Source organism: Oncorhynchus clarkii, chromosome 1 (genome assembly GCF_045791955.1).
Source record: "Oncorhynchus clarkii lewisi isolate Uvic-CL-2024 chromosome 1, UVic_Ocla_1.0, whole genome shotgun sequence".
NCBI lineage: Eukaryota > Metazoa > Chordata > Actinopteri > Salmoniformes > Salmonidae > Oncorhynchus > Oncorhynchus clarkii.
Window position 1 is genome coordinate 16441601 of NC_092147.1, and position 15714 is coordinate 16457314.

The window sequence follows — 15714 nt, forward strand, 5'->3', positions numbered from 1 at the left end:
GTAAAACATCTCCTTTCAAACCTTGTGGCTCTCTATCATTCAGTGGCATGTACTGTAACTCCAGGGCACAATTTTAAAAAAGTTATCGATCTGGATTTGGCCTATCGGATTGGATTAAATGCATAGAAATAGAATGGCCGAATCATTGACTTGACTTGTTCTATTCATTATATTTCTATGCATTTAATCATATCCGATATGTGAAATCCCTGATAGATAACTTTTGAAAAACTGGACCCAGGGGATAAGTCTCATCTCTATTGAATTGTACTTAACTGGCCTTCTACTTTCTTCCAGCTGAACTATACAGTCCCGGCCACTATGGTGGTCCTCATCTTCATTTGCTTCCAGCAACAGTCCTATGTGTCTGAAACCAACCTCCCTGCTCTGGTCCTGTTGCTCTTGCTTTATGGGTAAGGGCCATGGACACGTGTGGCTTTGTTATCATTGCACTCATAACTAATGATGTTGTATGTGCACTTTATTACATTCAGTAATAAACAATTATACAAATTCAAAATGATCTTTTCAAACATCACTACAACAGTATGTTTGCTTGAGTGGTCATATCATTGTTTATTTTATTTCAATAGCTGAGGTCTCCTTTAAAGAATGTCAGAGTTGTTCTTAGCAAAGTTCATGGTGCATTGCGAAACAAATTCCTTCTTACTGATTAGAATTTCTCTATCCTCCATTTCAGCTGGTCTATCACTCCTCTCATGTATCCAGCCTCCTTCCTGTTCAGTGTCCCCAGCACTGCTTATGTTGTCCTCACCTCAATCAACCTCTTCATCGGCATCAACGGCAGCATAGCCACCTTTGTCTTGGAGCTGTTCGTAGATCAGGTGGGTCATGCACTTGACTATGATATTATATCAGGGCTACTGATTAGTCTCAGGGCTCTGCTGATATTTAGATTTACAACCAACACTAGGTCAGCTGAGGGTGTCTGGTTACATGGTACAACAGTGTACTACTTTAAATGTTGTTTTTTCAAATTGCTTGCACCACTACAATTGCAAAATGTTTGCCAGTGTAACTAGCAAACATGGCTGCAGATTAACAAATCAGATTTGAATGTTCTTTTACTATGGTATTCAGACATTAACTCGTCTGTCTGCTTTTCAGCACTTGAACGATATCAACAAGATCCTAAAGAAAGTCTTCCTGATCTTCCCCCACTTCTGTCTGGGTCGAGGCCTCATCGACATGGCTAAGAACCAGGCTATGTTGGACGCTTTCCAGAGACTGGGTATAATATTTTATTGTGGCCAACTTTTTATTTAGTTTAGTATTTTTTCCAAGAGGGAGGGACTACAGGTACAAAAAAACAGTCCACATTCTCCATTTCATCGTAAAATGTTTCCTTGGTGTTAAATAGCCTGAACAAACTTAAAATGTATAAATTGATGGTTCGGATTAAGGAATGCCAAGGTCATATTTTTCCATATTCTGTTCCAGTTACAGGGTTGTTCAGATTCAATTAGATCTGTGGACCATACTTTTTTAATGGCTGTCTCATAATATGAGCGTTCCAAAAGTAGTTTATATATTATAGAGATCAGTCCTTTCAAAATAATTTATTTATAAATCACATCATTGGATGGTTCAGTAGTTGGGTTTTCCAAGGGACTCCGTAGGCCATCATAGCTGGAAATACCATTTAAAGTTTGGTACGGATAGTTCTCTTACGTCCTTCCCTTTTTCCAAGATTGTTTAACCTGTTATGGCTAGAATTCCGATACCTGGATCGATATGACAACTACCAGTGAAAATAGAGGGCGCCAAAATTCAAACCACAGAAATCTCATAATTACAATTCCTAAAATGTGTTTTATATCATTTTAAATCTATTTTTTTATTTTACCTTTATTTAACTAGGCAAGTCCGTTAAGAACAAATTCTTATTTTCAATGACGGCCTAAGAACAGTGGTTTAACTGCCTGTTCAGGGGCAGAACGACAGATTTGTACCTTGTCAGCTTGGGGGTTTGAACTTGCAACCTTCCAGTTACTAGTCCAACGCTCTAACCACTAGGCTACCGCCCCATTTTCATTGTTAATCCCACCAAAGTGTCTGATTTCAAATAGGCTTTTCAGCGAAAGCACTACAAACGATTGTTAGGTCTCCACCAAACCACAATAAGCACAGCCATTTTCCAGCTAAATATAACCTTCACACAAACCAGAAATAAATATAAAATTAATCACTAACCTTGAATTATCTTCATCAGATGACACTCATAGGACTTCATGTTCCACAATACATGCATGTTTTGTTTGATAAAGTTCATATTTATATAAAAATAATCTGAGTTTTCAATGGTGCGTTAGATTCACCAGTTCCAAAAACATCAAGTGATTTTGCATAGCCACATCATTCAACAGAAATACTCATCATAAATGTAGATGATAATATAGTTATACACATGGAATTGTAGATATACCTCTCCTTAATGCAACCGCTGTGTCAGATTTCAAAAAAACTTTACAGAAAAATAAATACATGCAATAATCTGAGACAGAGCTCAATTTAAAAACACCACAGCCGCAAAGATGGCGTCAACATAAACAAGAAATGACATGATAAATATTCCCTTACCTTTGATCTACATCAGAAAGCACTCCAGGAATTCCAGGTCCACAATAAATGTTTGTTTTGTTCGAAAATGTCCGTTATTTATGTCCAAATACCTTCTTTTGTTAGAGCGTTTGGTATACATGTCCAAACGCTAATTCTGGTCAGCGTTATATCGGACAAAAACTTCAAAAAGTGATATTACCGGTCGAAGAAACATTTCAAACTAAGTACAGAATCAATCATTAGGATGTTTTTAATATATAGCTTCAATAAAGTTCCAACCTGGAGTATTCCTTCTAGTCTTTGTGAGCCATGGAACGCAAGTGGGTACCATGAGGAAAAAGCGCAATCACAAAATGGCTGCTTGATGGACAGCTGATATATTTTGCTCTCATTCACTCCCACAACAACATAGAAACCTCATTATAATTTATATTGATGGTTGACATCTAGTGGAACCCCTATGCAGTGCAACATCATTCATATCTCAAGGGGATTTCATTGGGGACTCTGGTGAATACATACAAGCTCAGATTTCTGACTTCCTGTTTTGATTTCACCTCAGGATTTTGCCTGCCAATATGAGTTCTGCTATACTCACAGACATCATTCAAACAGTTTTAGAAACTTCAGTGTTTTCTATCCAATACTTATAATAATATGCAAATATTAGCAACTATGACTGAGGAGCAGGCCGTTTGATATGGGCACCTTTTCATCCAAGCTACTCAATACTGCCCCTGCAGCCATAGAAAGTTAACTTGCCATATACAGTGCCTTCGGAAAGTATTTAGACCCCTTGACTTTTTCCACATTTTGTTACAGTATCAATCAAATTCGTCAGCTGATGTCACAAAGTGCTGTACAGAAACCCAGCCTAAAACCCCAAACAGCAAGCAATGCAGGTGTAGAAGCACGGTGGCTAGGAAAAACTCCTTAGAAAGGCCAGAACCTAGGACGAAACCTAGAGAGGAACCAGGCTATGAGGGGTGGCCAGTCCTCTTCTGGCTGTGGCGGGTGGAGATTATAACAGAACATGGCCAAGATGTTCATAGATGACCAGCAGGGTCAAATAATAATAATCACAGTGGTTGTCGAGGGTGCAACAGGTCGGCACCTCAGGAGTAAATGTCAGTTGGCTTTTCATAGCCAATAATTCAGAGTATCTCTACCGCTCCTGCTGTCTGTAGAGAGTTGAAAACAGCAGGTCTGAGACAGGTAGCAGGTCTGAGACAGGTAGCACATCCGGTGAACAGGTTAGGGTTCCATAGCCTCAGGCAGAGCAGTTGAAACTGGAGCAGCACCACGGCACATCCTTATTCTAAAATTGATTAAATAAAAAAATACCCCATAATGACAAAGCGAAAAAAAGGTTTTTAGAAATGTTTGCAAATGTATTAAAAATAAATGCCTTATTTACATAAGTATTCAGACCCTTTGCTATGAGTCTCGAAATTAAGCTCAGGTGCATCCTTTTTCCATTGATCATCCTTGAGATGTTTCAACAAATTAATTGGAGTCCACCTGTGGTAAATTCAATTGCTTGGACATGATTTGGAAAGGCACACAAATGTCTATATAAGGTACCACAGTTGACAGTACATGTCAGAGCAAAAACGAAGCCATGAGATCGAAGGAATTGTCCATAGAGCTCCAAGGCAACATTCGGTCGAGGCACAGATCTGGGGAAGTGTACCAAAAAATGTCTGCAGCATTGAATGTCCCCTAGAACACAGTGGCCTCCATTCTTCAATGGAAGAAGTTTGGAACCACCAAGACTCTTCTTGGAGCTAGCCACCAGGCCAAACTGAGCAATCAGGGGAGAAGGGCTTTGGTCAGGGAGGTGACCAAAAACCTGATGGTCACTCTGACAGAGCTCTAGAGTTCCTCTGTGGAGATGGTATAACCTTCCAGAATGACAACCATCTCTGCAGCACTCCACCAATCAGGTCTTTATAGTAGAGTGGCCAGACAGAAGCCACTCCTAAAGACTTGAGAAAGAAGATTCTCTGGTCTGATGAAACCAAGATTGAACGCTTTGCCCAGAATGTCAAATGTCAAGTCTGGAGGAAACCTGGCACCATCATTACGGTGAAGCATGGTGGTGGCAGCATCATGCTGTGGGTATAATTTTCAGAGACCGGGACTGGGAGACTAGTCAGGATCGAGGCAAAGATGAACAGAGCAAAGTACAGAGAAATCCTTGATGAAAACCTGCTCAGGACCTCAGACTGGGGCAAAGGTTCACCTTCCAACAGGACAACGACCCTAAGCACACAGCCAAGACAACGCAGGAGTGGCTTCGGGACAAGTCTCTGAATGTCCTTGAGTGGCACAGCCAGAGCCCTGACTTGAACCCGATCTAACATCTCTGGAGAGACCTGAAAATAGCTGTGCAGCAACGCTCCCCATCCAACCTGACAGAGCTTGAGGATCTGCAGAGAAGAATTGGAGAAACTCCCCCAAGTATAAAAACCTGTACTAAAAACCTGTTTTTGCTTTGTCGTTATGGGATATTGTGTGTAGATTGATGAGAGAAAAAATATATTTTATTAATTTTAGAATAAGGCTAACAAAATGTGGAAAAAGTCAAGGGGTCTGAATACTTTCTGAAGGCACTATAAATGTTGAAGCCGCACTATGAATTTTATCCAAATAACCAGAATGGGGAGCCATGGGAAGCACTGAACAACAGAAATTCAGCCGTGGCAATATATTCATTTTGACAATAGATATTCTGTCGGTTAAAGCAACTGGGATATTATTCTATCTACTGAAGTTGAATTGAATTGAGCGCTCTGTTAAAGTTTTTGGCAATGGTTTTATCTAAAGAAGGAAATACATTACCAGTCAAAAGTTCGGACACAACTACTCATTCAAGGGTTTTTCTATTTTTATTTATATATACTCATAAATATTTTAAATGGGAAACAATTGGGATTTCATAATTAGAGATGGAGTCCTTGAGATTCAGTAGGGCTGATTTTAGTTCAATTCAGCTTTTTTCAAATTATAAAATAATCTTCAATGTGTTTGGGAGTGATTGAGGTACATTGTATAGTCCCGTACCCCTTAAAACATTCAACCTCCAGCTGCGTACCCCCTCCCCTCTAGCACCATGGTCAGCGCACTCTCAAATGTTTTTTGCCATCATTGTAAGCCTGCCACACACACACTATACGATACTTTTATTAAACATAATAAGTGTGAGGTTTTTGTCACAACCCGGCTCGTGGGAAGTGACAAAGAGCTCTTATAGGACCAGGGCACAAATAAGAATATAATAATAATCAATCATTTTGCTCTTTATTTAACCATCTTACATATAAAACCTTATTTGTTCATTGAAAATTGTGAATAACTCCCCACAGGTTAATGAGAAGGGTGTGCTTGAAATGATGCACATAACTCTGCAATGTTGGGTAGTATTGGAGAGAGTCTGTCTTAAATAATTTTCCACACAGTCTGTGCCTGTATTTAGTTGTCATGCTAGTGAGGGCCGAGAATCCACTCTCACATAGGTACGTGGTTGCAAAGGGCATCAGTGTCTTAACAGCACAATTTGCCAAGCCAGGATACTCTGAGCGCAGCCCAATCCAGAAATTTTGCAGTGGCTTCTGATTAAATTCAGTTTTCACAGAACAGCTTGTTGCCATTTCGACGAGGCTCTCTTGTTCAGATATCAGTAAGTGGACTGGAGGCAGGGCATGAAATGGATAACGAATCCAGTTGTTTGTCATCTGTTTCGGGAAAGTACCTGAGTAATTGCACACCCAACTCGCTTCGCTATATCACATTTGACATTGTCCGCAAGCTTGAGTTCATTTGCACACAAAAAAAGAGTCCCTGTAATCCTAGATTCAGATCATTCAGGCAATAAAAAACATCCCCAGATAGGCCAGTCATGTGAGAAACTCGTCATCATGCAAGCGGTCAGACAAGTGAAATGTATGGTCAGTAAAGAACTTTTTTTTTTTGTTTTGTTTTTGAATTTTTACCCCTTTTTCTCCCCAATTTCGTGGTATCCAATTGTTGTAGTAGCTACTATCTTGTCTCATCGCTACAACTCCCGTACGAGCTCGGGAGAGACGAAGGTTGAAAGTCATGCGTCCTCCGATACACAACCCAACCAACTGCTTCTTAACACAGCGCACATCCAACCCGGAAGCCAGCCGCACCAATGCGCCGGAGGAAACACCGTGCACCTGGCCACCTTGGTTAGCGTACACTGCGCCCAGCCCGCCACAGGAGCCGCTGGTGCCCGATGAGACAAGGACACCCCTACCGACCAGGGTCGCCCTAACCCGGGCGACGCTAGGCCAACGACAGAGCCTGGGCGCGAACCCAGGGACACAGCTGGCGCTGCAGTACAGCGCCCTTAACCACTGCGCCACCCGGGAGGCCAGTCAGTAAAGAACTTTAAGCTCATCTCTCAATTCAAAAACACGTGTCAATATTTTGACCCTTGATAACCAGCGTATTCTGTATGTGTAAAAGCTTTACATGGTCGCTGCCCATATCATTGCATAGTGTAGAAAATACACAAGAGTTCAGGGGCCTTGCTTTAACAAAGTTAACCATTTTCACTGTTGTCCAAAACGTATTTCAAGCTGTCAGGCATCCCCTTGACAGCAAGAACCTCTCGGTGGATGCTGCAGTGTACCCAAGTGGCATCAGGAGCAACTGCTTGCACGCGCGTTACCACTCCACTATGTCTCCCTGTCATGGTTTGTCAGAGTTTACTAGGAGTGGTGGGTTGGAGTCAGGCGCAGAGGGTTCGGTAAATCGTCATTTATTCTCCGGCACAAAATGGTCACGCCAAAATACAGGGCGCATAAAACATACCAGCCCAAACACAGGACCAAACAGTCCGGAGAAAACACATCCACAACCAACAGAGTAACAATCCCGCACAAACCTAGGCGGACCTAACAGGCTTAAATAGACTTAAAACAAGAAATGAAACAGGGAACAGGTGCGACCAATAAGACCAAACGGAATGAAAAAGGGATCGGTGGCGGCTAGTAGACCGGCGACGACGACCGCTGAGCGCCGCCCGAACAGGAAGAGGAGCCACCTTCGGTGGGAGTCGTGACAGTACCCCCCGCAGCGTGCCGCCACCGGCCTTGAGGGCGACGTGGGGGACGAGGCGCAGGGCGATCCGGGTGGAGGCGGTGGATGTCCCTCAGTAATAAAGGGTCCAAAATGTCCCCCACCGGTACCCAGCACCTCTCCTCCGGACCGTACCCCTACCAGTCCACGAGGTACTGTAGGCCCCTCGAGAATCGCACGTACTGTGTACGCCGGGGACCCCTCGATGTCCAGAGGGGTCGGAGGGACCTCCGTCACCTCACCATCCTGCAGGGGACCAGCCACCACCGGCCTGAGAAAAGACACATGAAACGAGGGGTTAATGCGATAGTAAGGAGGAAGCTGTAACCTATAACACACCTCGTTTATCCTCCTCAGGACTTTAAATGGCCCCACACATTGCGGCACCAGCTTCCGGTAGGGCAGGCGGAGAGGCAGGTTTCGGGTCGAGAGCCAGGTCCTAGGGCATGGTCCTAGGGCTCAGGTCCTGCGAGAGAGAAAAAGAAAGAATTAGAGAGAGCATACTTTAATTCACACAGGACACCGGATAAGACAGGAGAAGTACTCCAGATATAACAAACTGACCCTAGCCCCCCGACACAGGAGGGGTCCGGAGACACTGTGGCCCCATCCGATGATACCCCCGGACAGGGCCAAACAGGAAGAATATAACCCCACCCCCTTTGCCAAAGCACAGCCCCCACACCACTAGAGGGATATCTTCAACCACCAACTTACCATCCTGAGACAAGGCCGAGTATAGCCCACAAAGATCTCCGCCACGGCACAACCCAAGGGGGGCGCCAACCCAGACAGGAAGATCACATCAGTGACTCAACCCACTCAAGTGACGCACCCCTCCCAGGGACGGCATGAAAGAGCACCAGGAAGCCAGTGACTCAGCCCCTGTAATAGGGTTAGAGGCAGAGAATCCTAGTGGAAAGAGGGGAACCGGCCAGGCAGAGACAGCAAGGTCGGTTCGTTGCTCCAGAGCCTTTCCGTTTACCTTCACACTCCTGGGCCAGACTACACTCAATAGTAGTGAGTATGACCCACTGAAGAGATGAGTCTTCAATAAAGACTTAAAGGTTGAGACCGAGTTTGCGTCACTCACATGGGTAGGCAGACCATTCCATAAAAATGGAGCTCTATAGGAGAAAGCCCTGCCTACAGCTGTTTGCTTAGAAATTCTAGAGACAATTAGGAGGCCTGCGTCTTGTGACCGTCGCGTACGTGTAGGTATGTACGGCAGGACCAAATCCGAGAGATGGGTAGGAGCAAGCCCATGTATTGCTTTTGAAGGTTTAACACTTTTTTGGTTACTACATGATTCCATATGTGTTATTTCATAGTTTTGATGTCTTCACTATTATTCTACAATGTAGAAAATAGTAAAAAATTAAGAAAAACCCTGGTATGAGTAGGTACCTTTTGACAGGTACTGTATATGTATATATAATTTAGTGCCAGAAATAAGGGGTTAAATGCATGTAAAATAAAAACATGTTTCCTGATCTTACTAACATCTCTCAGATATAAAACCGACACTTCAGAACAAACTTCCTTTAGATATTTGGGGAGGAGTATCTATCGTTCCTTGTAGTGAATCTGTAATTCAATGACTTTGTATGGGCTAATAGCAAATTGAAGGCCAAATTTACAATTTTCATTTAAAAAAATGTTTCATTGATCTTTTTTTAATACCTGAAGGGGTCTTAAAATTCTAAATCATATAGCTAAATGATCCGTGTATGACCTTCTTAAAACAATTCCATATAGTTTAGTAAAATGTGGCTTTCTCTGTTGAGAGAAGAGGAGTTCTTAATGATAATACTCTTGTCTAAATTGTCAACATCAAATCAGTGCCAACAACATAATCTGGTTTGAAGTGAATTCATTGTTTCCATGTGGGTACCCATGTCCACAGGCGCAAAGCAGACCCTGGACCCCCTGGAATGGGACTTTGTGGGGAAGAACTTGTTTGCCATGGCTGTGGAGGGTGTCGTGTTCTTTCTCTTCACAATACTGCTACAGTACAAGTTCTTTGTCAACTGCAGGTAGGTACTGTGACCTCTGCTGCTGGTATTTCAGTTGGTAAAATGTAATCTCATTCATAGATCCCTTTTCAAATACTGTGCTTCTCAAATGCATCTTTCCTAATTTTTTGCTCAAAATTATTACTGATCACAATGTGATTAGCTATATTGAGTGAGCCACTCCGACACAATGCAGAAGCACTTTAAGACCTAGTGAAAAAAAGCGACAAACACATTACTATAGTATTGCTATCATTATAGGTGAAATCTTTACAGTGAAACCCATGCCACCTCTTCTCCATAGTGTCAGATCAGTGAAATCATAAAAATGTTATGGGCTCAGTACTTCTCAAGTCATCTTACTCATAAGTCTATTCTTCCAGGCCCTGCTCTGAGCCTGAGTTGCCTCCTCTTGGCCCGGAGGATGAGGACATCGCCAGGGAGAGAGAGAGAGTGAAGAGTGGGAAAGCCCAAGCCGATATACTCACCATGATGGACCTGAGTAAGGCAAGTAAAACAAACTTTGGACTTGTAGATTAAAAAGTTGGGTCATCTACTTTAGGTTTAAATGCATGGGATATAATCTCTAAGGGGTTTAGACGGATTACCTTGTGTTTATGCAGGTGTACAAAGCTGGCAAGAAGCCAGCAGTAGATCGTCTGTGTCTGGGTATTCCTCGTGGTGAGGTGAGAAATAGAGCTGTGTTTCTGTCAGCCACAAATCTACTGTTGGCTCTATAGAGCACTTAGAGAGGGCATTGAGTAGCACACTATACATGTTTTAGATAGGTGTGACTGTGAGTGTTGCATTTTCTCTGCCTCTCCCTGTCAGTGCTTTGGCCTGCTGGGGGTAAATGGGGCTGGGAAGACCTCCACGTTTCGCATGCTGACTGGAGACACTGCGATCACCTATGGAGAAGCATTTCTCAGTCATCACAGGTAAGTAAGACCAGTTTGATTATGCGGTCACCATTTACTCCGTAGATATACCAAACATGTTTGCGCTTTCCTTCCTGCTATTTTCTGACATTATTCATATGCTTAGTAGCTGTGGAAAAATAATTTATCGTGCAAGAAATAAAATTACTTTCAATGACATAAGAGGGAGTGAAAGTGAGTCTAGAAATGCTGTTCTCACATTCATTGTATCCATAATGATAATTCCTACCGCACAAACCCTACATTATACCTGTACTATGTGATATGTAGTGTGTTGACGGAGATGGAGCGGGTCCACCAGCTGATGGGCTACTGCCCCCAGTTTGATGCCATCTGCGACCTGCTGACTGGCAGGGAGCACCTGGAGTTCTACGCTAGGCTCCGAGGGGTGCCAGAGGAGTCTGTGGCTAAGGTACTTAACACCCACGCACACACAAACACCAACTACACACCAAGTGAATAGTGTAGCAATTAACCCATAGCATTTGTCTTAGAAAATGTCCTGACAAATGTAACTTGTGTCCCTCTAAGGTGGCTCAATGGGGAGTGAAGAAGCTGGGGCTGACCCAGTATGCAGAGCGAGAGGCCGGAGGCTACAGTGGAGGCAACAAACGCAAACTCTCCACTGCTATCTCCCTGATCGGAGCTCCCCCTGTTATATTCCTGGTAGGTATGAGAGAAAGGAGTGAGTGGATTTCTAAAATAACAGATGATGCTTTCCTTTTCTCACATCTCCTCTAACCTACAGTTACGTCTGCACTCCTGTTTATAGGATGAGCCCACCACTGGCATGGACCCCAAGGCCAAGAGATTCCTGTGGAACTGCATCCTGAGTGTCATCAAGGAGGGAAGGGCCGTTGTTCTCACCTCCCACAGGTAAGTGGTGCTATTCATGCCAACAGCGCACCCTCCTAGGCCTCAAACTTGGTCTATTTAATTGACGTCTTAACACTTGTATGGTATGAACATTGGCTAACAATGGGGTGTTTTGCTGTGTGTGTGAGCAGTATGGAGGAATGTGAAGCTCTCTGCACACGAATGGCCATCATGGTGAACGGAAGGTTCCAGTGTCTGGGCTCCGTTCAACATCTTAAGAACAGGTACAAGTTTACTGCTGATTTGACTGTCTTTATAAGGTATCTTAGTGTAACATACATGATCACTGTCAATGTATAGGTATGATCACACTTCAAATTGGCCTAAACTCAGTGATGCTGTCCTTTTTATAGGCCTTCACTCGCCAATATCATTATGATACAGACCTAACCCGTTATACAATTTAACACACAATACAAATCTCCATACACATTTAATACAGTATCTAAACTGGCACTCTTTTAAGACTTTCAAATCCCTCACCTCTCCCTATTTCCACTTTGTCATCTTTTCCACAGGTTCGGGGACGGCTACACGATCGTCCTGCGCCTGTCGGGGACCAAGCCTCCCGAGGATCCGTGCACAGTGGACACCTACATCAAGGGCTCCTTCCCGGGCATCGAGCTAAAGGAGAGGCACCAGAATGTGCTGCAGTACCAGCTGCCCTCCCACTCCTGCTCCTTGGCGCGGGTCTTCGATGTGCTTTCCAACAACCACGAGGAGCTGGGCATCGCCGACTACTCAGTGTCACAGACCACCCTGGACCAGGTAGAGGTCATTCAGGTGTCAGTCACATGGGATGGTTAAACTTTGAGGCTGGGGGATTTCCTTCATAGAATCATTAGCAAAGACTCCAATGTGGGCAGAGAAGGGAGGGAAGAAGTAGGTTATAAAATGTCAGATTACACTGAAGAGGCTAGCAGTTGTTTGCCAAAATAAGGGAAACACTGACAAAGCATCTTAATAGCCCATTGGGCCACCACAAGCCACCAGAACAGCTTCAATGCTCCTTGGCATAGATTCTACAAGTGTCTGGAACTATTGGAGGGATGCGACACCATGTTTCCATGAGAAATTACATAATTTGGTGTTTTGTTGATGGTGGTGGAAAAAGCTGTCTCAGGCACCACTCTATAATCTCCCATAAGTGTTCAATTGGGTTCAAATCTGGTGACTGAGACACACACCCTTTAAACCCCCTATGCCCCTTTAAGATCCCTCTTTCAAAGTCACTGAGATCTCTTATTCTAGCCATGGTCAGAGATGCTCATGTCTCCTCCCTAACAATGGGAGTCATTGTCCCAAAGGCGGGATGGCAGGTGACAAGTTTAGGCCCAAAATAATCCCATAGAAACTTATTTTGGACAGATTTATGAGAGATTAAAACCTCACTTCCTCTCTGCCATGGTAGCCAAAATAATGGACAACTGGGCGTTTTTATACGTGACCCTAAGCATGATGGGATGTTAATTGCTTAATTAACTCAGGAACCACACCTGTGTGGAAGCACCTGCCTTAAATAAACTCTGTATCCCTTATTTACTCAAGTGTTTCCTTTATTTTGGTAGTTACCTGTATAACACTTCAGAATTCATTTTCTACTTATTCACTGTGAGGCACTTGAACAGGGCACTTCTTCCTCCCTCCAAGCACCTACTTCCATTTGCATCTCATCTTAAACCATGCCCGTGTTAACCCTTCGATGTATGTGCATTACCTCCTCTCCCCCACCCTGCAGGTGTTTGTCAACTTTGCCAAAGAGCAGAGCGATGACAACCTGCTGAGGGAAGTGACAGTCAACGGAGGGACACCAGCACCTCAACCCAGAAGAGCGGCCCAGCCCACCCAACCAGGGCAGACAGCCAAACCAGCTCAAACAACCAAGCCTCCCCAGTCTGTCAAGTCCTCAGACGGCAGACCCAGAGAGACCAAGCCAAATGGGGTCCCAGACAGTGGCATGGCGATGACCAGCAGGCCACAGGAGAAGCCCCAGTCGAGCAGGGGAGAGAGCAGGAGAGAGTTGAGTAGTCGGAGGTCAAGCAAGGAATCGTCTGCCAACGGATCCAAGGGCACAAGGGAGACTTCAGGCAGTAAGGATCCGACCAGTCTGTTCCTAGTGGGTAGCAGCACACAAGACAGCAGTGTGTAAAGTTATTGGGCAACAGCCCCCTTAATGGACAGACCGGGAGCTCTGTGCCCTCTATGAGAGGGGGGAAAGTACTACCGGATAGCTCCTCTAATTTCTGGGTGTGGTGCCTTGTTCATTCTCCATCACAGCTATACTGTAGTGCTCCAATATATCCAAACTAATTGTATTCACCTCCAATTACATACAGGCACTTTCATGGGTCAGGTCTTTTGCTTATTATTTACTTTTTATTTGTCATTTCAATTTCCAAATGTTTTGAAAATTAATGATGGAATAGTGGTATTCATCATGGGTCAATCATCGAGTCTTTCAATATCTTTGCATTTTGCCTAAAGCACTTTAACTGAGAAATGCTGCACACAATGATTGTTACATTATCACTGAAGATGTTCAGGGCAACAAAATCATCAATATCTTTTTACATTGGTCTCATGTTTTGCACAGAGAGAAAAATATATATTTTTCTGATGTCCAGTCACATTTATTATTTGATGCTAAAAACATGGTTTATTTGCACTGGCACAACATTGAGATGTACAGTTACTAGACTGCATACCAGACTCCAAACACTGCCTTCATTAGGTAAACTGTTTTTATATAGTTTTTTAAAAATCTGTTTTTAATTGGGCTCATGTTATGCTGTATGGAACTTGAAAAAAAAACAATGTAGCTGTAAATCCAAAGCAGTTTACTACTGTGCTGTACTGCAGTCTGACGTATTGGAGAGATACAATAACTGATAGGTATGTGTAGAATATCTATACATACAATTGAATGTATGGTCTTATGATGTACTATATTATGCTTGAACATTCATACTTGATTATGTGTATGATTATTTATGTGTACATATAACTAGATGTATACAGAACATATAGTAATAAACCTTTAAATGGGGATACGTCTATCTTGAGTATTTTGTTCTAACAACTTTATTAACATGTACAATTTATCTATTGTTGATGGTGATTCATCCATGTTCAAAGGCTTCCTTTGGTCATACTAAGGATGACAGGCAGTTTGGTTTTATTGCAGAGGGAGGCAGGGTTCTGCATTCCATTCTCTGTTACTAGAGTGGTCCCTTTCTGTCCACCGATTGGCTTGACCTCTGGACATCTTACCGCTCCCCTGGGAAAGGTTCAAATAAATTAGTTAGCCATTAAAAGGGGCTTCAGCTCAATCAATTGCCACAATAGAACAACCATGATCATGAATTATGACGGGTCTCTGTGCTCATTGTTGGGACGGCTAGTAGGCTAAGAGTGTTGGGCCAAGAACCAGAAAGGTGAAAAATCTGATGTGCCCTTGAGCAAGGCACTTAACCCTAATTGCTCTGGATAAGTGTCTGCTAAATGACTAATGTCAAATTGTTAAAGGATAACCTTCCCATTGTAAGCACTATTGATGGTACAGTACTCTGAGCTATAGTCTCCCCGATGCTGGAGCCTTTTCTCTCTCAGGTTTTGCAGTGCGCCAGCCATGAGAAGATGATCAGGATTGGTCAGTCCCGATGTCTCATCCCTCTTTCTCTCTCTCCTTCCCACTCGCTCTGCAACTCTCTGAAGCAGGCTTTCTATACTGGACACTGAGATCTCAGGGAGGTGAACCTGGGCAGACCTCTGAATAGAGACAATATGAAGATTTAGATGTAACTGCTTCAATTGTGGATGTAATTGCTCATTCAGTATTTGATACACAATGGATTACTTTTTTATTTCCCATAGATCATTTTGTGTAATAAATTATAAGGTACATTTATAGTGGATTTTGACAAGGTTTGATGCTCTGTTTACCAATTAAGTAATTGTGTAATACTTGAAAGGTGGTGAAAATGCAGCTGATCCTTACACATTGGGAGATAATGGTGCTGTCCATCAAAGTGCTGGTCTTCTGCAATAGGATCATGGGAAATGGTGCCTTATTCTCAATGGCTTTTGTCCCCTTGGAGGATTTGACCAAGGCATCTTGGTCTGATACACATATCTGTGGCAGAGATGTGTGTGGCACTGGCATTCCCATGCACTCTGAATGTGCTAGTCGTGTT

The 15714-nt window shown here is 43.3% G+C and overlaps 1 protein-coding gene and 1 long non-coding RNA gene across 3 annotated transcripts in view; one reads left to right on the forward strand and one right to left on the reverse strand.

The window, feature by feature from the left end:
* Positions 1–14567, forward strand: part of LOC139371386 (ATP-binding cassette, sub-family A (ABC1), member 7) — a 49582-nt gene extending 35015 nt beyond the window's left edge. For both annotated transcript variants that reach the window (XM_071111881.1, XM_071111798.1), the window contains 13 exons: positions 298–413; positions 701–845; positions 1129–1252; positions 9599–9728; positions 10091–10214; positions 10331–10393; positions 10539–10645; positions 10916–11057; positions 11177–11311; positions 11418–11521; positions 11653–11745; positions 12040–12289; positions 13260–14567. In XM_071111881.1, the coding sequence (XP_070967982.1) occupies positions 298–413; positions 701–845; positions 1129–1252; positions 9599–9728; positions 10091–10214; positions 10331–10393; positions 10539–10645; positions 10916–11057; positions 11177–11311; positions 11418–11521; positions 11653–11745; positions 12040–12289; positions 13260–13670 (1944 nt within the window). In that variant the 3' untranslated portion in view covers positions 13671–14567. The remainder of the gene's footprint in view (positions 1–297; positions 414–700; positions 846–1128; positions 1253–9598; positions 9729–10090; positions 10215–10330; positions 10394–10538; positions 10646–10915; positions 11058–11176; positions 11312–11417; positions 11522–11652; positions 11746–12039; positions 12290–13259) is intronic.
* Positions 13878–15714, reverse strand: part of LOC139371837 (uncharacterized) — a 38270-nt gene continuing 36433 nt past the window's right edge. Inside the window, exons 2-3 of the long non-coding RNA XR_011627453.1 lie at positions 15087–15289; positions 13878–14798 (exon numbers count right to left, since the gene is read on the reverse strand). This is a non-coding gene — a long non-coding RNA (uncharacterized lncRNA). The remainder of the gene's footprint in view (positions 14799–15086; positions 15290–15714) is intronic.